Source organism: Herpailurus yagouaroundi, unplaced genomic scaffold, assembly GCF_014898765.1.
Source record: "Herpailurus yagouaroundi ecotype Mexico unplaced genomic scaffold, PumYag 139, whole genome shotgun sequence".
Lineage (NCBI taxonomy): Eukaryota > Metazoa > Chordata > Mammalia > Carnivora > Felidae > Herpailurus > Herpailurus yagouaroundi.
The window spans coordinates 23,239,369-23,262,285 of record NW_024412394.1 but is presented as its reverse complement, the minus strand read 5'-3'; the positions used below and the strand labels follow the sequence as shown (position 1 = coordinate 23,262,285).

The 22,917-nt window shown below is 36.9% G+C and overlaps 1 protein-coding gene across 2 annotated transcripts in view; it reads right to left on the bottom strand.

The window, feature by feature from the left end:
- Positions 1-22,917, bottom strand: part of PRIM2 (DNA primase subunit 2) — a 338,721-nt gene that overhangs the window by 147,554 nt on the left and 168,250 nt on the right. For both annotated transcript variants that reach the window (XM_040473844.1, XM_040473845.1), the window contains one exon: positions 12,849-12,916. In XM_040473844.1, coding sequence (XP_040329778.1) covers positions 12,849-12,916 — 68 coding nt within the window. The remainder of the gene's footprint in view (positions 1-12,848; positions 12,917-22,917) is intronic.

Sequence of the window (22,917 nt, the reverse complement as noted above, 5' to 3'; positions counted from 1 at the left end):
CAGCAGAGAATCAGGGACACAATGTTTTGGGGTTTCTGGGGGAAAGTGGACAAAGACAAGATAAAGGCAACAGCTAATGAGGACTTAAAGTGACAGTCCAGAAGTCACACACTTTCCCTATAGACTCCTTTGGTTTTGAACAGCCATTAATGATGGTCATAATGTTTAAAGCTGTCATTTCATAGATAAAAACAGCAAGGAACATAACAGGCTTTTTTGTTTCACTTTTTAAATGAGCATTTTCCAAATCCGAATTCAATGGGGAGAAAAAAAGGGATCTCTCTTCTGAGGTCACATTGAGGAACAGAAAGCACTCTCAGTCCTCCATGATTAGTTCCTGACTTATGAAAGAATCCCAAATTCCCAAACAACAAAACCAGGACTGAATTTCTGCAAAGGTAGAGTATCAGAATTTTTCTATCCAAACTACCATCTCATTCAGTCTCAACACTTAGTAGTGTTAAAAACAAGACAAGAGGCCCAAAATGGAGTCACTTACACTAAGACTTAATTACAGTTTCAGTTCTCCCAGAAATGGAATCTTAAACCAGTCAATCAGGAATCACCTAATCAGCACTAGTTAGGTAATCTACCCAACAGACCCCTGCCAAGCCCTAAAGAAAAGTGACTTTGCAACAACCAAGCCTCATTTATCCAGTATAATTTCCTTGTTCCTACTCCCTTCTGCCTATAAAGGTCTTTCATTCTGTACAGTTCCTAGGAGCTCATTTGTATCTGTTAGATTGGATGCTGCCTGATTCATGAATCACGAATCACTGAACAAAGCCAGTAAGTTCTTTAAAATTTATTTCATTGAATTTTTTAACAGTAGCTTTAAAAAACTAAATGAGAGGTAAAATTTTAAAACCTGAAAGTGTTTTTTCCCATTCATTCACTCATTCAAGGGTTACTGAGGTCTTATTTTGCCAGCCACTGTTGAAAGTAATAGAAGGATAGCAGTAAACAAGGTGAACATTATTTCTTGTTCTAATGGAGCTTATGCTGCAGACAAATGAACAAAACAAAATGAACAAACAAATGAACAAACAAACAAACAAAACACCAGCTAGTGATATTTCTGTGAAGAAAAAGGAATAAGGTATATCATAAAGCAATGGAGGGGTGTGCTTTAATTCGGGTGGTTAGGGGCAGACCTCTCAAGATCTGAGAAGACACACCGTTAGACTCCTTTGGTGGATGTCCTTAGTAGCCTCCTTTAGACTGTCTGTGAGCAATATGTCAAGGACCAAGGTAGCTCAATTAAAAATAGGCTTTTTATATTCACTTTGTATTATCTTTTATATAATTACTTTCTCAGTAGTAGTTGTAAACAACTGAAAGGGTATTAAACCTTTGGTGAGTCTCAGTATCAGTAGTCTGTCTGCCCTCAGCTCAGTTTATCAAATTTTGTTTTATAAACAAAACTGGATGGAATAGCACAGAACACTTCCATCAGCACCAAACAAATTAGTTGTTAGCTGCTAATGTATTACAGGTACGACCACAATGCTTTTTCAGACTTTTTAAGAAAGCTATTTCATATAGCATCATCATCATTTTATACTTTGTTAGCACTTTATGCCTAACACAGTATAAAATAACTAATTTTCTTTATTACTTAACTAGAGGACAATCAATGTTTTAAAGAAACCCACTAAGCAAGGGGTGCCTGGGTGGCTCAGTAGCTTAAGTGTCCAACTCTTGATTTGGGCTCAGGTCCTGATCTCATGGTTCCTGTCGAGCCCCATGTCAGGCTTCACATTGACAGCATGGAGACTGCTTGGGATTCTCTCTCCCTCTCTCTCTCTGCCCCTCCCCACTTGCACAGGTGAGCTCTCTCTCGGAAAACAAAAATAAATAATCTTTAAATTTAAATAAATAATCACCCACTAAGTGAATAGGAAACTTAATAAATGTAGATAATAAAACTACTTGAAAAACATAAGCAATCATAAGTTTTGCTTCTCAGGAAGACTACCAGCTTCCACAATCCAGAAATCCCTAAGAAAGCTTTGGAGTAAGAAGGCTAACAGAAACCTAAACCTCTAGTTACAGATAAGCTACAAGAATACTATGCAAGGCTTCAGTGTTTCCATGACACTGTGTACTCCCATGGAATCATGTACCTCTACAATGCTAACAATCATTATGATTTAGTGTAATTACTTTAGTTAAAATTCTTTATTTTCTGATCAAGATTAAGCCCTATAAGAGCAGATGCAAATATGTATCCCTAGAACTGAGCACCATGTCTTGCGCTGAGTAGAATTTCCCTTAAAATATTTCCCTTAAAATATGTTAAATAAATGATAATAAAACTCCTAGAATGCTAAAAGGTTTATAACCATTTATTACCAAACAGCTCTCACACCAAAGTTCCTCTGCAAGTCACAGCCACTATGCACAACCTGATTACAAAGTCTAATATTTACAAAGGTACATATTTGGCATGACTACATAGCCAGTCAAAGACAGGAAAGATTTTCCTATTTTCTTTCTATATCCTTAAAAAGAAAATCAGTAACTAATTTATGTTTCCATAAATATATTTTTATTTTACATATATTCAAAATTCTGTAAATCATTTGTTAACTTTTTTCAACTTTAAAACATGTTAAGCTAGCAAAGTGAATTAACCTATCTAAAAAAACCCCAGGGAAATTTAGTATTCTAAATATATTAAGAATGGTGGCTTACTTGTACAACTGATGAGAGGTGATGCAACAGCTGTTTTCAACCCCCTAAACAACTTCCTCATTGTAACAGGCAAATCAATGCCCTTCCAAAGATGTTCACACTCTAATCCTGGGAACCCATGAATATGTTAGGTTACATGGCAAAAGAGACCATACAGATGAAATTTAGGTTAAGGACCTTGAGGTGGGGAGACTATCCTGCATATTTATGTAGGCCAATCTAATCACATGAGGTGGTAAAAGCAGAAAACTTTCTCAGGATAGAAGCAGAAAGATGCAGAAGACATTAGAGAGGTCTGAAGGCATAAGAAGGGCTTGATGAGTGGTTGCTGGCTCTGCGTTAAAATCCACATGCAAGCACCAGAAAGAGACCTCCAGGAGCTCCTACACAGCCTAAGGAATGTGGGCAGCCTCTAGGGGCAAAGACAGGACCCTGGGTGACAGCCCACAAAGAAACGGGAACCTCGGAAGGAAGCATATTCTTCCCCAGAGCCTCCAGTAAGGACCGGAGCCTTGCTGACATCTTGATTTTAGTTCAATGAGACACATGTAGGATTTCCAATCTATACAACTGTATGACAGTAAATGAGTATTGTTTTAATCTACTAAACTTGTGGTAATTTGACATGGCTACAACAGAAGGTTCCAATCTAGATGCATAAGGTTTAAAATTCAGCTTCGTGAACTTTTTCAAGTCAGTGGTTAACTTAAGAACTCTGCCACTTTTTCACCTGGACAACACGACACTTTTAGAATAATGAATTCTTTGTATCTTCAAACCTATACACCACCTAGTTTGCTGCTGCTCTTTGTTCTTAGCTCCCTCTGCTAGAAAACATCTACATTACAATTCATTCGTCATAAAATCATCGTGGCATTTCTTCTCCCCAGTTTACTTCACCTGGCCATAAAAAAACTGCTAACATTTTTTTTAAGTTTATTTATTTTGAGAGAGTACGTGAGTAGGGGAGGGGTAAAGAGAGGGAGAGGGAGAGAAAGAGAATCCCAAGCAGGCTCCGCACTGTCAACATAGAGCCTGATACGGGGTTCAAAATCAAACCGTGAGATCTTGACCTGAGCTGAAGTCAGACACTTAAGTGACTGAGCGACCCAAGTGCTCCCAAACTGCTAACATTAAAAAAATTTTTTTCACAGATTTATTCAACCAAAACAAAAAAAGAAAATATCCAATAAAATGGGAACAATTAAGTAAAAATAGATCTATCTTCAATTGAGCATTACAGACTCACTTAAAATTAGACTCATGGAAATAAATTTTATACTTAGTTATGACATATTATAAGAAAGAATGTTTAACTTTAACCACTTTAATTATAATTACATAAAATTAGACATAGAGATTACAACAAAGGCTTGGCAGTGGTTTTATTAGTAACACTGGGTTCATTTCTTGTATTTGGCCAAATTTTATATATTGTGCCTACAAATTTTTTTGAATGTTTATTTGTTTTGACAAAGAGAGAGAAAGCACACAGGTGTGTACTGGAGAGGAGCAGTGAGAGAGGGAGAGAGAAAATCCCAAGCAGGCTCCACGCTGTCAGCGCAGAGCCCAGTGTGGGGCTCGATCTCACGAACCCAGAGATCATGATGCGAGCCGAAATCAAGAGCCAGATGCTTAACTGACTGAGCCCCTCAGTGGCCCCTATATTTTATCAGAAACAATTTAAACGGCATTAAACTTGTAACATAATCCACATAAGATATCACCTCTCACAAATAAGATTTCCTATGTCTATTTACTCTACTTGATTAAGCTGTAGCAATTATTCTAGAACAGCTTTGGTGGGGGGGGGGGGGTGGGGAAGAGGCACTGTATAGGGGCGTGTGTGTGTGCATAAAATGGTCTTCTTTCCTTGTTAGAATATACATTTTTAAGGGATCACATCTATTAGTTCCTTTGTATATAGTCAGAATATCCTTTATAGTGCCTTTAACACAACAAGCTGATTTTAAATACTTTTTGTGCATTTCTAAGAAGGCATGAACATGTTCCATACAGAAATGAAAATATTCCAAGGACAATAAATAATAGAAAAGAATACATTGTTTTTAATTTATTAGTGTCTTACAAGGCACCTAGAACACCCTCACAATAGTCACTGAGCTGTAAAAGCTTGTTGTTGTTGCATGCAGGAAAGGAAATACATAGTTCAAAGCACTGCTGGAGGCTAGAACTGGGGATAAGAGAGGGTTGACAAACAACTGAAGCATGTGGACCACATTAATGAGGCTTTCATTTCAGTCCTCAATTGGTGGAAGTCCCTATCCATTAAACCTTTTTCTAGCACATGAATGCCCACACAATTTTCTGATTTCAAAATGAGAATGAACTCAAAAAGAAAACACCAAGAACTGCACCATGATGTACACTGGGAAAAGTCTCTTATAGAGATTGCATTTCTGATATAAAATCTATGACAGCAAGAGCTTTAGAGAAATAAATAAAAATGTGTACATACTGGGGCACCTGGGTGGCTCAGTGAGTTAAGTGTCTGACTCTTGATTTCAGCTCAAGTCATGATCTCAAGGTCGACAGATGAGCCCCATGTCAGGTTCTGCGCTGGGTGTGGAGCCTGCTTGGGATTCTCTCTCTATCCCTCTCTGCCCCTCCCCACCATGAGCACACACATGCACTCTCTCAAAAAAACAAAAGTGTACATATTAACCAAATGTACTGCATTAGAAAAAAAAATTACAAGAGCAGTCTGTAATAATACCAACTGAAGGAAGATGCTCATTATTTTCAATGATTTTAAAATAAAGGGTTAATATAAGCATGTGTTTACAAATTCAGGATGCATTACAAGTTAATCCATGTGATACAGTCCAAGTATTTACTACAGGCTATATGCTACTTTGCTGGTTTATTTTACCTTTATTTGATGTCTATTTCATTGTTGAGCTCAAATATGCTAACAAATTTAGGAAAAACAGTATAATAAATACATGTTTTTTAATTAGTTGTTCTTTAATGAAAGGCAAAGCATTACTTAAGAGCAGCTATTAATCTATTAATTAGATTACTAATTAATAATCTAGGGCACCTAGATTATTGGGGCACCTGGGGGGCTCAGTCAGTTACGTGTCCGACTTCAGCTCAGGTCATGATATCACTGCTTGTGAGTTTGAGCCCCACATCTGGCTCTGTGCTGACAGCTCAGAGCCTGGAGCCTGCTTCAGATTCTATGACTCCCTCTCTCTCTGCCCCTTCCCTGCTCATGCTCTGTCTCTGTCTCAAAAATAAACATTAAGAAATTTAAAAATAAATAAAATGTTAAAAAAATAATTATAATCTGCCCCCATTCATTTCAAGTCTTGAGGTGGAAGGGTAAAACAGGATACATACACTGTGGGGAAAGGCATTATTTCTAAGGAAAAAAAAATTCAAACAACTAAAGTTCTCACGTGGGCTGAAAGTTTCCCTCTTTAGTCTCACCTGTTCATACTTACTTCTTTTTAAGTGACATAATAAAAATCATCTTTAATATATGCTCTTGATAATCTAATACCATTTTATAAGTATAATCCCATGGGTAATATAATTAGGTTAGCAAAGATATTTATTTACGATAAACTTCTACATTCACAAGAACATAGTCCAAGACCTTTATATATCTCCAAATTTAAAAATCAGTACATTATACAATTCACCCTAGAAAATGCAGTGATGTGAGGATGACAGCAAAGTCACGATGAGATGAGACCCATTAGATGACACATCTAATGATAGGTTCTTTACAGATAGATAGAGAATTTACGCAAATTCTCTCTGGCATTTGGAAATTTAACTTTTTTTAAGTCTAAGCAATTTTATTTCTTCCAATTGAGGAGTTCTTAGTATCACTTTAGAAAAAATAATAAAGTCTTATGAAATCATTCATTCATTCATTTCTTTTGAGAAGGGAAATGTAGTACTTTTCATTAGAAAAATCAGGTTTCCTTAATAGTGAACATCTTGAGGTTCTATCACCAACCAAACTTTCAAACAGGAATAATGAGGGACGCCTGGCTGAATCAGTTGGTGGAGTGTACAACTCTTGATCTCAGGGTTGTGAGTTTGAGCCCTATATTGGGTGTAGAGATTACTTAAAAATAAAATCTTAAAAATTAAAAAAAAAAGGATAATGATAAAGGACCATCTGTCATGAATTGGTCTTATGGGATGAGATGGTCTGAATAAGAACTATAAAAAGTACTTTGTGAACTCCAGCCAGTGTGATTTCTTGGTCCCATCTCCTCCTACCTCTTCTAAAAACTCGCCCCTTCAATTATTTTCTCTTAGTTCCACAGACTTCATTTCCCCCTTAACCTGTACATATTCACCTTTCCAATCTTAAGGAAAAATACAACTTTCTCCAACTATGAAACTCATGGATATTGTCTACTTTTTTCCTTGCTCTGCCAAGAGTAGGCTACACTCCCTTGGACTTCCACAGCATAATTTCTCATTTACTTCTGGACTCTTCACAGGAATCAGAACGACATCTGCACCACTACAATGTTGTAGCTAAGCCACCAGTGACTCCCACATGCCTAATCCAACTGACATTATATAATTCTCAACTGACTTTTCTATGGCATCTGACAATGTTTACCATTCCTTTTTGAAATCTTTCCCTTAGCATCTTTGATCCCGTTATCCCTTGTGCTCCTGTTTCATTCAAGATTCCTCATTACTTTTCACTGGTTTCTTTTTTAATTCACCTCCTACCTTCATCACTGCCCATTGCAAGTCACCTAAACACTGATGTTCTACATATGAGTTTTATCCAGGGCCATGTCCCCTTGTCACTTTATACTCCCTCCCTGAGTGATATCAACCATTGCCCTGATTTTACCCACCACCTAAACAGTGATGATTAGCAAATGAGTCTCTCTGTGGTGTAAACCTCACTCTTAAACTGTGGTCTGTATTTAGCCACTTACTAAACATTTGCCCCAGAGCTCCACAGGCACCTGAAGTTTAAAATGTCTTAAACTACCAAACCTATAATCTCAGCAACCATATTCATTCCCTAATCCCCTTGTCTTTCTCTATGCTCCTTCTTCATTAGTGACAACATCAGCTCTCAAGTGAGAGTAAAGTTCAGTCCAATGTGAGTACCCACTGGGAGCCACTACTGTGCAGGAAGTACAGAATCCAAAACAAGTCACGACTCTACTATTTAAGGAAATAATTCCATGAGAAACACAGTTAAAATAATAAAATTATGTATTTTGTGTTTAATTCTATTAGAGATGTTTACAAATTTTGTGCCATGTTTAAGTGCCTCTCAAATGAAGTCAAAACTTTAAACTCCTTGCGAACAGAAAATGGGTCTTATGTTTTTATTCCAAGCTTATAACAGGCACTCAGTTGCTGATGAATGGATGGACACTACAAACAAATAAAAATAAGCTTGTATTTCCATAAGACATTGAAGCAAAATGTTTCTCTATGCTTAATTTAACTTTAAACTAGAGAACTAGGTTAAACTAAAAAAAATTGACACATCACTTCAACATCCTCAGAATAATATATATTGTTAAGCAATATCCTAGATTAATAGGTTGGCAAAGTGTTAAACTAATTCTCTTTTGAGTGTCTAAGTCCTGTAAAAAGGACTTGAGAATTTCTCTGTAGTGCTACTTTAATTTTTACAGGTATTTGTATCATCTCCCAAATTAGTTTTATTGACAAATTTAATTAAAATGCAATTCATCATTCTTCTTTGATCATTAGAGGCACTAAACAAAATTAGACCTAATAATGATCTCAATCTCAACCTCCTAACGTCTATCCCCCCTAGGTAACATCTAAACTATACAGGTCATGCAAATCAATGATGATTACTATTTTGTAACAAGATTATCATTAGAACCTTTCAAATCAAATAGCATTATTTCCTATTTTGAACTAAGCAAAAGAAAGGTAAAAAGGAAAACATTACATTTAGACACCCAAAAAAGACAATATGCTTGAAATGCATATCACAAGGTTACTTTCTTTGTACAAGAGAAAGTGTCAAACTATGCACATCAGCTGCCACCCTACATACAGACGTCTCTGACATGGTAATAAAATGAGAAGCCATTTCATTTAATAATGATAAAAAAGAAACATCAGTTGGTGCATATTACATGTAGCATCTAGCCCTCGTTGCCTAGCAACCAGTCCTGAATGAACTCTGCTGAGAATGAAAGGCCTAAACGAATGTACAGTTTGTGCAAGTTTCAAGGACTTGAAGAGATGTGTCAGTAGTTAATCTAAATTCTAGTTGACAATTACCATACTGAGGTGGAGGAAGAAGAACCCATCATTATTGCATAGAATCAAGCATTAACTAAAGGTGAGATTCAGATATTTAGGTTTGTATCTTCTGAACCAGGTTTTATACCCGAAAAAATGTGGCAATATGACTTACAAATTACAAAAACATCATGCAGGAAACAAACAGAATATTGCTGTTATAATATGCATTCATTCATTCAATGAAACACATAATGAACACCTATCATGTGTCATATACTGTCCCAGCACTGGAAATACAAATTTGAAAGTCACCTTACAAGCTCTCAAGCAGCCCATACTATAATGGAGTCATCAGAAAGTAAACAAATGATTACCACATTGTAAGTTCTGTAATACACAAGTAGCCATGGGGATATTATGAAAACACATATAAAAAACATCAGATTCAAACTGGGGGGAGTGGCCTGGGAACTAAATAGTCAGGGAAAACTTATCAGATGAGGTAACATGGGCTAAGTCTTAAAGGACAAGCAAAAATTAGTTAAGTTACTGAAAGGAAGGAAGGGGAGAACATTCCAGGCAGATGGAAAGATATTCTCAAGGGCAGAGAGGTCGACAACAGCAAGCTGTATTAGAGGAACTTCAGGCATTTGGTGGCACTAGAAGTTAGGGGACCAGTACTAAAAGCATCCAAAGAGACACAGCAGGCCCTTCTAGAAGGACCTCACATGCCACTCAAGAAGTTCAGACTTCCTTTGCAGTGAAATTGTGGAGACAAGAGAATGATTTTAAGCCAAGGAATAATATAATTCTGGCAATCGTGTGAAATATTTTAGAGGGCAAACAGAGCAACAAGGAAAATATAGAAGAAGTTACTACAACAATAGAGATACTCAGGAGACAAAATCAAGAGATTTGGATGGGCAGGAGAGGAAGGTTGGGGAAGCAACTCAAACATGATTCAGTAACAGTGCTCTAGGAAATGCGAAAAGTGTGTACAGTATTCATGCTAGTCAATCCAATGAAATGTTAGTCTGAACCATCCTCAACAACAAAACAATTATACAGAGGTTAAAAAACGTGTCTCTGGGAAGGAAAAGTTACCAGAGAGAAGAGTAAGAGAGGTGGGAAAGAGAAAGAAGTGAAAAGGAGTGAAGAAAAATAAAGAGCACTAACAGATACTAGAAATTAATATCCATCTAAGTTTCTGAATGAGAAGTAACATTCTAAGTTTTAAAAGAATAAAAAGTTGGTAGCTACACTTGTGGTGAGCACAGCGTAACAGAGAAACTTGTTGAAGCATAATGTTGTACACCTAAAACTAAGGCAATATTATGCTTCAACTATACTTCGATTAAAAAGGTGGGGAGGGGGGATTAGATGGGAGGTAGGGCCAATTTTCTATAACTACCTTTTTATCCATTCTCACACTTCAAGCATGTGCCCAAAGTTTATTTACATCCTATCTACTGAGTTGCCCACTCTCAATAACATCCATTCTAGGATCAGGTAAGTCAAAATATGAAGTGGGGCCCAGATTAACATTGCTCTGGTCACTATTAATATCTCTGTTTGATCTGACTCCTTAAAATATTAAAGCCAAATCTACTTTACATGTTACAATTCAAAGGCACAATTAGCAAATGCTTGGATCAGTATCATTTTCAAATTGTTACTCATTCTTTAGCTCAGAAATCCACTGTTTTTGACACTTCTCATCTACTTTTATGATGACATTTTATCTACCCTTGCCCTGGCCTTTGGCAGAAAACAATTTAATTCTAACTAAATAATTATAGAATTGTATTTTTTTAAAACAACAATCAGACAGACTTCTTGAAACATATTTTCCAGAATGTTGTGTGATTAACGGATACCATATCAGTTTTCAAACCCTGACAAATAAGCAACTGAGATTCAAAACACATAAAAATTGAGAAAGAAATCTTGTAAAGCCATACTTTGTGCTGTTTGATACAACAGCAGGATCCTGATCTCCTTTCATTCTCAATGAATTCTGTCTAACTGAGCTCTGTGCAAAGGTAAATCCTAAAGACATTAATATACACATTTATACATAAGACAAATATGTCAATTAGGACAAGTGTTTAATTCACCAATATGTCCTACTTGGATTTACTGAAAGCATTTCCTATTTTTCTTTTACTTCTTAAGCTTTACTTCTGATTTGAACATTTTGCCTTTTGTCTGTTAGAAGCAACAGAAAGAGGAGTAAAATCTTGAAAGAGAAATAGGTTGTGAAGAGACAGAGATCAAAATGGAATAAATAAGGGTGATTCAGGGTCGTTGAATGAACTTGGGAAGTGTGGGAGGCAGGGAGGAAAGAAGTCACATACAAACAGGTTGTTTAGAACAGAAGCGGGCTGAGCCATAGTTGATATGTTATTGGCATTAAATTCAAGAACCAAACTCTCTCAAAACAGGTTAAATGAAGAGAATTGGCAATTCTGGTAACCAGTGCAAGCAACAGGAAATTGGCCCTCAAACTTACTTTGTAATTCATGACATGTTTTGTTTCTATGGTTGGAAGGGAAGGGGAAGCATGTGCTGTCAACATGTGAATTCCACACAATCTAAGATAGCACAGTGATATATAGCCATTTAATAAAAACTTTGTCCCTCTATATTTAGGTCCCTTGGACACACTCAAAAAGAAAAAAAAAAAAGAATAAAAAGAAACTATAAGATGTTTGCCTACATAAAACTTGAAAACATAGGTATGATGGATAATGCACCATTTTCAAAAACTTTCAAGAAAAAAATGTAGTAACAAATACACCTCAGAATTACTATCCTTTACATCTAAAATACGTAATATCAAATAAAATGAGGAGATTCTAACAACACATGAACAAATATACAAATAGTTAATTCCACTCCAAAATGAAAATGGATAATAAAATGTTTTAGGATCATTCTTACTAAGAATCAATGAAATGTACTTGGTCACAATAGTATCCTCTGTGATTAACTATTAAATTAGCAATGGTTTTAGTTGTCCTCTCTTCTTCAGGGTACAGTAAAATGGGCGATCTTGTAAAATATAAAAATATAAGCAGGATAAGGTTTTTGAAAAATACATATACTTAAATCTTTAAAATGGTTCCTATGCCTTGACAAAGTAATTGCACTTCTGAGAACCTATGCTAAGAAAATGATAAAAAATACAAAGATTAACATATGGCATTTTTTACACTAGTGAAAAGAACTGGAAATGATCTAAATGCCCCCAAAAGGATGAATAGACTACAGTACAGTCATACAATAAAATACCATGCAATCACTAAAAATAATGTTTTTGAAGAGAGGCTAATAACAGAAAAGTCTTGCATTTATTTTAAAATGAAAAAAACCCAGCAAATGTAAAGTATAATTTCAACACTAGGTTCCAAAACAGCACAGAAGGAAGTATTACTTCTGAGTGGTAATGATGGGTTTTTCCTTTCCCTTTCCTACACTTTCTAATTTTTTAAAAAATAATGAGAATATATTATTCTTGTATTTAGAAAACAAATCCTACCTGTTTCATCTATCCCCAATAAAATTGTGTGGGTCTCAGAAGTATGCTTTCACTCTGCATGTAAATAGCTCATTCCTTTGAGATCTTTCTGTAGTTAGTCACCTCTGCTTGTTTTAACTTCAACTTATCAACTAGTTCTACATACTTTCATGGAATTAAAAATCTTCGAACAGAACCCAAAGTCAAGGGTAGCAAGTGTAATATATTAAGAACTTCAACTTGCATCACAGAATTAAAGCTAGGAACAAAAACTGTTAAGTTTTTAGTAACTGAAGGGGTTTTAATCACTTTAATACACTTTGCCCACTTTGATGCACTTGCAATCATAAGCCTAAGAAGAGTTATGTCATCTTATTACCTGAGATGGTTAAGCAGAGGCTGAAGTCTCTCATCTGACTGCACAGCAGGCAAGGACCTGGCTGTTAACTAAAAGAAGAGAACAGGGTTAGTAAAAACGGCAAAGATCAATTATGGAACACATCTGAACACTAAATGCAAAACGGGGAGAGGGGGTACTTAAAATGTAAGCACAATTTTTTTCTTTTTTAAATTAAAGAATTGCACAGAAAGCTGACACATGTGAGTAAAGCTAACTACATGGCCCTAAGTTTTGCAGGGTAGGTCACTGAGTTTAGAAGTAAAGAAAAAGGAGGTAAAGCAAAGAATAAGAGAAGAATATCTTGAGAACATCTTTTCATGAGTTCATGAGAAAACTTCTAGTTATAAAAATATTATCTTTGTAGGTGCACCTGGGTGGCTCAGTCAGTTAAGCGTCTGACTTTGGCTCGGGTTGTGATCTTGTGGTTCATGAGTGTGAGCCCTGCATTGGGCTCTGCACTGACAGCTCAGAGCCTGCAGCCTGCTTCGGATTCTGTGTCTCCCTCTCTCTCTGCCCCTGCCCCACTTGCGCTCTATCTCTCTCTCAAAAATAACAAACATTAAAAAATTAAAAATATACATACATTATCTTTGTAAATAAAAATGGAAAAACTTCTAAATTTGTAGCAACAAACTTTGTAGCACTGAATCGTGGGATGATGAAGAAACTGGGGAGAGGAACTTTCATTTATAGCTAAGCCACTGTGAAATTGGTTACATGCAGAATTGGTTACACACACACACACACACACACACACTCTCTCTCTCTCTCTCTCTCTCTCCCCCATGTACTCCTTCATTCTGAGAACCACATTACTATAAGAAACCAAGAATATCTTTTAAACACACAAAAGCAACTCAAAAGTATTTAATATTGACAACTGACACCAAACTTATCTAGAAAAGAAAATGTAAGATTCAAAGCCTTATTGTTAAATATTATACCTCAGGTTGAAAGTTTATCATGAAAATGTGAGCCTCTGCTATACTTTATTGCAATATTAATTATATCTCTATGTATCTCTCATTCTTTTCTGTTCTTAAAAGAAAGCCCTCTTATACTATAAGAATTTAACTCCCCCATGGGGCGCCTGGGTGGTGCAGTCGGTTAAGCGTCCGACTTCAGCCAGGTCACGATCTCGCGGTCCGTGAGTTCGAGCCCCACGTCGGGCTCTGGGCTGATGGCTCAGAGCCTGGAGCCTGTTTCCGATTCTGTGTCTCCCTCTCTCTCTGCCCCTCCCCCGTTCATGCTCTGTCTCTCTCTGTCCCAAAAATAAATAAACATTGAAAAAAAAAATTAAAAAAAAAAAAAAAAGAATTTAACTCCCCCAAAGTAAAAACATTCATCCAAAGCAACCAGAGAGCCTGAAGTAACCTTATTAAAACACCAAAACAAATGTAAAAGATTTCTTCTAGATCCTATTATGTCAAAATAGATCTTGAAATGTACCAGTGAATTATTTGACAGTTCACAAAACAGAACCTTCCTTAAAGCAAATGACAAACTGAAAGATAGCCTTTGCTTTTATACAGGGTATCCTTTCTAATTATTTCATACATTAATTAAAATGTTCTAAAAACAAAACACATTTAACTCATAACACCTAATTTTTAGTATTATACAAGTAAAATAAAATCACTTTTAAAACATCTAATATATACTATGCTTGTGGGGGAAAAATGTTGACCAAAATGCCACATGTGAAGTCATTCTAATTAAATCATCTAATTAATAAAATGGAGAGACATTCCCACTTTGGGACAAGAGTTAACACAAGTCAACAGTCAACAACTAATTTAAAATAAAGTGAGACAGTCTGCTGCAAATTTAGCATAGCCAAAAGACTCTCAGTATCTCTAAGAAATGTTAAATCTATACTTCATGACATAAAATGTTGTATGTTTTATAAGGTTTTATAAACAAAACACTTTTGGGGCACCTGAATGGCTCAGTCAGCTAAGCATCCAACTCTTTTTTTGTTTTTGTTTTTTCATTTAAAACAACACAGTAGAGAGCCTGATGGCAAGGCTCAAACTCATGAACCACGAGATTATGACCAGAGCCGAAATCGAACGCTTAACCGACTAAGCCACCCAGGCACCCCGCATCCCATTCTTGACTTCGGCTCAGGTCACAATCTCACGGTTTGTGAGTTCAAGCCCCACATTGGGCTCTGCACTGAGAGTGTGGAGCCTGCTTGAGATTCTCTTTTTCTGCTCCTCTCCAAGTGTGTACTCGCTCTCTCTCAAAATAAATTAACTTAAAAAGAGCCAAAATTTTATAAACATAACACTTTAATACACACAATATCTGCTAGTGTCAAATCCCTTAATAAAATGTCATCTAAGAGATTGCATGGCTCAGAACCAGAGTTATGCTCAAAAAAGAAAATTTATCTAGATATTTCAAAAGTGAATTTTCTGAAAACAGATGGAGAAGACAGACTGGGCTTTTTCAGTTACTTCTGTCAATCTACATAGCATGCTTTCTAATCAAACTGTCTTTTCTAAATGAAAGCAAACAAAAACACTCCAGTAACTGAAATATATTTCAAAATATATTGTTCATTCCATACAGAGAATATTTCTCAACTGAATGCTATCATAATCTTAGCCTTCATTTACTTTTTCCTAAACTATTAATACATCTCCACCCACTGTTGTTTCTGCTTCCACTCTTGCCTCTTCCCTAATTTATTCTCCACACAAAGGCCAAATTGAAATTTTCAAAATGAAAGTTAACCATTCCCCTCATTAGTCTGAAGTTATTACACCTGCTCTTTCATTAGACATTCTACAATGTCCTGTTGAGCCACACTGCTGAAACACTGGGCACAGGATGAGTGTGACTGACGACAAGCACACTTCAGAGATACTGCAGGTTCCATTCCAGACCAACATAATAAAGCAAATATTGCAAAAAAAGTGAATCAAGTAGATTGTCTGGTTTCCCAGTGCACATAAAAGTTATATTTACACTATATTGTAGCCTATTAAGTATGCATGGCATTACGTCTAAAAAAAATGTACTTACTTTAGAAGTACTTTACTGCTAAAAAATACTAACCGTCCTCTGAGCTTTCAGCAAGTCATAATCTTTTTGCTGGTAGAGGGTCTCGACTTAATGTAGATGGCAGCTGCCTGATCCAGGGTAGTGTCTGCTGAAGGATGAGGTGGCTGTGGCAATTTCTTAAAATAAAAGAGAAGTCTGCCACAACCATTAACTCTTCCTTTCAGGAATGGTTTCTCTGTAACACACAATGCTGTTTGATAGCATTATACCCAGAGAAGTTCTAGGGTCAATCGTCTAAAACCCTGCCGCTGCTTCCTCAACTAAGTTTATGTCATGTTCTAAACCCTATGTTATCATTTCAACCATCTTCACAGCATCTTTACCAGTACATTCCATTTCAAGAAACCACTTTCTGTGCTCATCCATAAGAAGTAGCTCCTCGTTTGTTCAAGTTTGATCATGAGCTTGCAGCAATTCAAGCGCATCTTCAGGCTCCACTTCTAAGTCTAGTTCTCCTGCTATTTCCAACACATCTGCAGCTACTTCCTCCACTGAAGTCTTGAACCTCTGAAGTCATCCATGAGGGTTGGAATCAACTCCTCCCAAATTCCTATTAATGTTGATATTCTGACCTCTTCCCATGAATCACAAATGTTCTTAATGGCATCTAGAATGTTGAATCCTGTCTGGGTTTTCAATTTACTTTCCCAGAACCATCAGAGGAATCACTATATATGGCAGCTACAATGTCACAAAATACATTTCTTAATTAATAAGACTTGAATGTTGAAGGTACTCCTTATATATTGTATTGGCAGGCATGAAAACATTAATCTTGTTCTATATCTCCGTCAGAGCTCTTGGGTGAGCATTGTCAATGAGCAGCAATATTTTGAAAGGAATCTTTTTTTCTGAGCAGGAGGTCTCAACAGTGGATTTAAAATATTCAGTAAACCATGCTGTATACAAATGAGCCATCACTCAGGCTTTGTTGTTCCATTTACAGAGCACAAGGAGAGTAGATGTAGCATAATTCTAAAGAGTCCTAGAATTTTCAAAATGATAAAGAAAGAGCATTGGCTTCACCTTAAAGCCACCAGTTGCCTTAAGGCCTAATAAAAGAGTTAGCCTGTTCTTGGAAGCTTTGAAGCGTGACACTGACTTCTCCTCTCTAGCTATGAAAGTCCTAGATGGCATCTTTTTCCAATATAAGGCTGTTTCATCTACATCGGAAATCTGTTGTTTAGTGGAGCCACCTTCATTAGTTATCTTGGCTAGATCTTCTGAATAACTTGCTGCAGCTTCTACATCAGCACCTGCTGTTTCATTTTGCACTTTGATGCTATAGAGACAGCATAGTTCCTTGAACCCCATGAAACAACCTCTGGGAGCTTCAAACTTATCTTCTGCAGCTTCCTCACCTGTCAGCCTTCACAGAATTAAACAGAGTTAGAGCTTTGCTCTGGATTAGCTTTGGCTTAAGGGAATGTTATGGCTGATTCAGTCTTCTATCCAGATCATAAAAACTTTCTCCATACAGCAATAAGGCTGTTTTGCTTTTATCATTCATGTGTTCACTGGAGTAGCACCTTTAATTTCCTTTGAGAACTTTTCCTTTGTATTCACAACTTGACTGGTACAAGAGGCCTAGCTTTAGGCCCATCTCAGTTTTTAACATGCCCTCCTCACAAAGCTTATTTCTTTAAAGTGAGAGACAAGTGAACACTTGTCTCATCCAAACACTTAGAGACCATTTTAGAATTATTAACTGGCCTAACTTCAATATTGTTACACATCTCAGGGAACAGGAAGGTCCAAGGGGAGAGAGAGACAGGGGAATGGGTGGTTGGTCAAACACAACACAGAAAACGTTTATCAATTAAGTTTACTATCTTCTGTGGGCACAACTTGTGGTGCCCCAAAACAATTACAATGGTACCATCAAATATCACCAATCATAGATCATCATAACAAATATAATGATAACGAAAATGTTTGAAATATTGGCAGAATTACCAAAAAGTAACATAGAGACAAAGTGAGCTAATGTAATTTGAAAAATGGCACCGATAGACTGGCTCAATGCAAGGTTGCCACAAACCTTCAATTTATAAAAAAAAAAAAAAAAACGCAGTATCTGCAAAGCACAATAAAACAAGATATGCCTGTATACAGTTTCTGCCAATTGCACAAGACACAACGGGAGCATATCAGGTAGAAATCTGCCATAGCTCCAGTTTCTGGAACACATATACTTAATGATTTGACTCCCATCTCACCGCTTCCCATTCCCTACAACTTATTTTCAAACGTCTTAATCACTGACAAGAATAATTCCTCAATCACTGGTCAATGCTCTGAGTAAAATTATTTCAAGGAAGATTTTGAATCTTCCAAAGGTTTTTGCTTTCAACTTTTAAAACAATTAGCATTTTCAAAAAGAGCATGTATCTCTTCATGGTAAGCATATGAGGTTATAAAGCTCTTTCCAAAGCTCTTTAAAGCCATCTGCTGACCTTTTGCTGACAGAACATAAACCTCATTTTAGGGACTGCTGGCTCCATCATTTCTTCTGAAATTTCTTTCTGAGTCCAAGTAGCTATGAGTTCATTACCTGGACTATGAGGGGCACTGCATCCCCAGCACTGGCATAACAGATATTTAATAAATTTTAATGTGTCACAAATCGAAAAACTTCCAAGTGTATAACTCCATGCAAATATATCCATATCTACATCTCATGGTTAAAGCTTTTCAAATTCATGCTTTGAGCAAAACTAAATCTAAATCAAAACTGAATCACAACTGTCAGCCTTACAAAAAAGCAATACACTATCATAAGATTTTCAACATTAAAAACTTTTCTCTATAACATGAAATGAATAATTGTCTAGTTTAAATAGGCTTTGGTTTGCACATTTTGTTTGTTTTTAATTAAAAAAAATACAGCAATGTCCTTGACATGTAACAATGAAAGAGAAGGAAGATCTATCACAGTTTATATCTGTGATGGCTAAATGGGCTGTTTGAGGTGGGGATGTTTCATGGGAACCATAAAAAAAAGTTGACATAACATATACTTTATTTCTTATTACTATTGAGAGGTTGGGGTGAGCTGTCAGAATGTCCTTTCATTATTAAGAATGCATCTAGTAAAATGAATTAACTAATGCAAGGCTTGTGTGGTTTTTAGACAAGTATAACAGATTACTGATTCTTTTTTTTTTTTTTTAACATTTATTTATTTTGAAAGAGGGAGAGCACTGGAGCAGGGGAGGGGCGGAGAGAGAATCCCAAGAAAGTTCTGCACGGCCAGTGCAGAGCCCAACACTGGCCGAACCCACAAACCATGAGTTCATGACCTGAGCCAAAGTCAGATGCTTAACTGACTGAGCCATCCAGGTGCCCCAAGATTACGGATTCTTAAAAAAATGTCATTTTAACAGTCAGTATCACTGAGTATATCTAGCATTTTGCACTATATGTAAGTACAAAAAATAAGGGATTCTGCCATCTAATAACTCTCCTTTTAAAAATTTTTTAAATGTTTTATTTATTTTAAGAGAGAGTGACAGCATGTGTGCATGCATGCATGCAAGTGGGGGGAGGGGGAGGGGTGAGAGACAGGGAGAGAGAGAATCCCAAGCAGGCTCAGTGCTGTCAGCACAGAGCCCAATGCAGGGCTTGATACAACAAACTGTGAGATCATGACTTGAACCAAAATCCAGAGTCAGATTTTTAAACAACAGAGCCATTCAGGTGCCCCTAACAATTCTCCTTTTAATGCCAATAAATACCACGTAGATTCAAAGGTACAAAACACAAGAGAAAGTCTGCAGGCATGTGGTCCAACTTTGTCACTATACTTCTGAGGAAACCAGGATCTTTTCTTTGTTTTTTTAATGTTTATTTATTTTTGACAGAGAGAGAGACAGAGAGAGAGAGACAGACAGAGACAGAGCACTAGTGGGGGAGAAGCAGAGAGAGAGGGACGCACAGAATCCGAAGCAGGCCGCAGGTTCTGAGCTATCAGCACAAAGCCCAGCATGGGGCTCGAACCCACACACTGTGAGATCATGACCTGAGCCAAAGTCGGATGCTTAACCAACTGAGCCACCCAGGTGACCCAGAAACTGGGTTCTTTAGACCATAAGCAGCTAGCTACCGCACTCGCGTAGAACCTGTGCTAGCTCCTGAAATCAGCATCCCCACAGTAGACAGCACTCTCCACGATTCCCAGCAAATCACACTACACCTGTAAAGCAGTCAAAGGCCCTTGCCTGATCCCAGTGTGATTCTGTCTCCTCTTATTTCCTTCACTTTTCAGAACAGGGCAGTGCTCTTCAAGAACCACCAACCCATAAACTTTCAGTCTTGAAGATTCCCAAATTTTGCGCTGAAGTTTCCTTAGCATTATTTGCAACTTGGCTCAAATGTAACTTCTGCCCACAGGCCTTCCCTAATCACTCCTGGTAAAGCAGCACCCTCTCTGCAGGTATTGTTATTCAGTCATCTCACAACATTCATCACTATCTGAAATCACCTTATTACTCTGCTTATTTGTGTCTTTCTCTTCCCAAAAGAATATAAACTCTGTCTATTCTGTCTTGCCCCCCACTTTTCCCCCACTACTTAAAACGGCATATGGTGTGGCATACAGTAGGCACTCAATAAATACTGTAGAGAAGATGAAAGATTCACCTCGCTCAAACATTTCCAATGGAACCATGAGCTTAGAAAAGTCTCCCCTAGACACTGGCCTTTTTGGTGTTGCATTTCTCAAGTTTTCGTAAGTAAATATGACCTATCAACTAGAGGGACCACACACATTTCTCTTTTCATTTCTAGCTGACTGGAGTATCTTAAGTCCTCCTTTTACAATGAGGGGAAGCACTCAATGCAGTTGAAACTATAGCTCCCTAGTTCAAAGGAAACAAGTAGCCCAAAAACACTAGTCCAGGGGCACCTGGGTGGCTCAGTTGGTTAAGCGTTGGACTTCACTCAGGTCATATTTTCACGGTCAGTGAGTTCCAGCCCCGCATCGGACTCTGTGCTGACAGCTCAGAGCCTGGAGCCTGCTTCAGATTCTGTGTCTCCCTCTCCCTGCTCCTCCCCTGCTTGCACTCTGTATCTCTTTCCCTCTCAAAAATAACATTAAAAAATTAAAAAAAAAAAAACAGTCCAAAACTCAAATTATGGATATACTATAACAGTAATCTAAATCTAAATACTAAAAAGTAATCACGACATAGTTCCTTCCTTCTAATCTATGTCTTTTGATGTGGATTTTTTTGTTTTGTTTTGTTTTGGTCATTCAATAATAGCTACAAATAAAACAAAAATGTCTACTAAAATATAATTTTCCCAACAATACTGAAAGTTTAAAACATACATCAAAGTTAAAAGTCTTCTACAGTGAACACCCATTAAAAAACCATAACCTGGCAAGACACATCCGCTTCAAAAATTTACAGAAAATGAGTCAGGAACAGTGTACAAGTGATTCTATTCAAATACAGCTCACTTAGATGTAAAAAAAAGAAAAAAGTCCTTTGTCATTTATGTAAATTGTTACATAATGAAGGAGCTATGTTAAACAATTTTCAAGATACTATTGTTAACTAAATGGGATGCACTTCCTGGTAGAGAAGTTATTTTGAAAGGAGTCTTACAACACTTCCAGCTCAAAAGGACACAAAGTTGCAAGAAAATTTAAATTCAAATAGCAATCAGAAGATTAATCTACTCAAGGATGGAAACCATAGATATAAAGCATGCTTGGCTCTCCTATCTTTTCAAGAGTAAGGCAAACACACAAATATTTTCTTCTGAGACTTTCCACTCAAATCAGATCAGCATGGAAAGAGTAATTTTTAGAATTATGATCCTGGAGGTAAGTACATGCATACATTTATTCTGCATACATTTGTGTTTGAAACAGTTCAAGAGAGGAAAGTAAGGCTGAGTGATTTTCTAGCAGTATGAGGAACTGTTTGTAGGTGAGTGATCCAGGTATCTAAGATAAAGAATCAAACTATGATAGAAACAGTGGCAAGGAAGTGGAAAGGAAGACATGAATGTGAGAAGTATGAAGGAGGTATACTCCGCATAATTTTATGCCTAAAACAGAAGCATATGCTATAGAGGACATCTAGGCAGGTAGATTATTCTATTAACTGCAACATAGTAACTATAGGAAGAGGAGGTTGGGAAGAAGAAAGGCAATCAAGTGTTTTGGCATGCTGAATTTGAGGTGCTTCTGAATACCCAAGTGGCAACTGAATATGTGGAGCTAGAGCCCAGGAGAGGATATGGGGTTAAAGATATAAATTCAGGTGTTATCAGCAGGTAAGTCACAGGTAAAATCATGGGCTGGCAAAAAAGGCCAGGGATTACACATAAAGCAGTGATGTCCAACTGTTATTCACAAGTAGGTTATAGAGCCCAGTGTGGAGGGTTCATTCCAAGCTACATCCAGGAAAGACGTCTGATTGCCAATATCTGCTCTGGATATGGAATGGGAGATTAGAGGTTATCTGCCTGGTGTGGGCTATCCCTAGTGGGAGTAATCAGAAAAATAACGAATTTTGCCAATAGACTTAAAAGTTTGTAACACTGATTCTAAGAAATTACAGATTTACTAGAGAGAGGGAGAGAAAGAAAGACAATACAACCAACAGCTCCTTTAACTCTTTCAATAAACACCTGGAATAAATGAATTACAGTTTGTAAAAGAAAATGTTCGCTAAGGAAAGCATTCTGCCTCCAGCTGTGAAGCTGCTGCTCTTAATATGTTAAAAGAGACTGTGCTATCAGCCAGTTGTTATTTTGAAGCAGAATTTTTAAAGGGCCCTGTAGAAAGGGGAAAAAGAAATCATGATTTTCTTCTTCAAATGATGGGCATGAAGGGAAGGAGCAAAAATACACAAGGAGCTAAACTACATAGGTAAATACGGTACATGATTCTTTAAGAGTCAATAGACATTTCAAAAACAAAGGTGACTCAATCAGTTGAAAATGAAGAACAAAAGGGTGG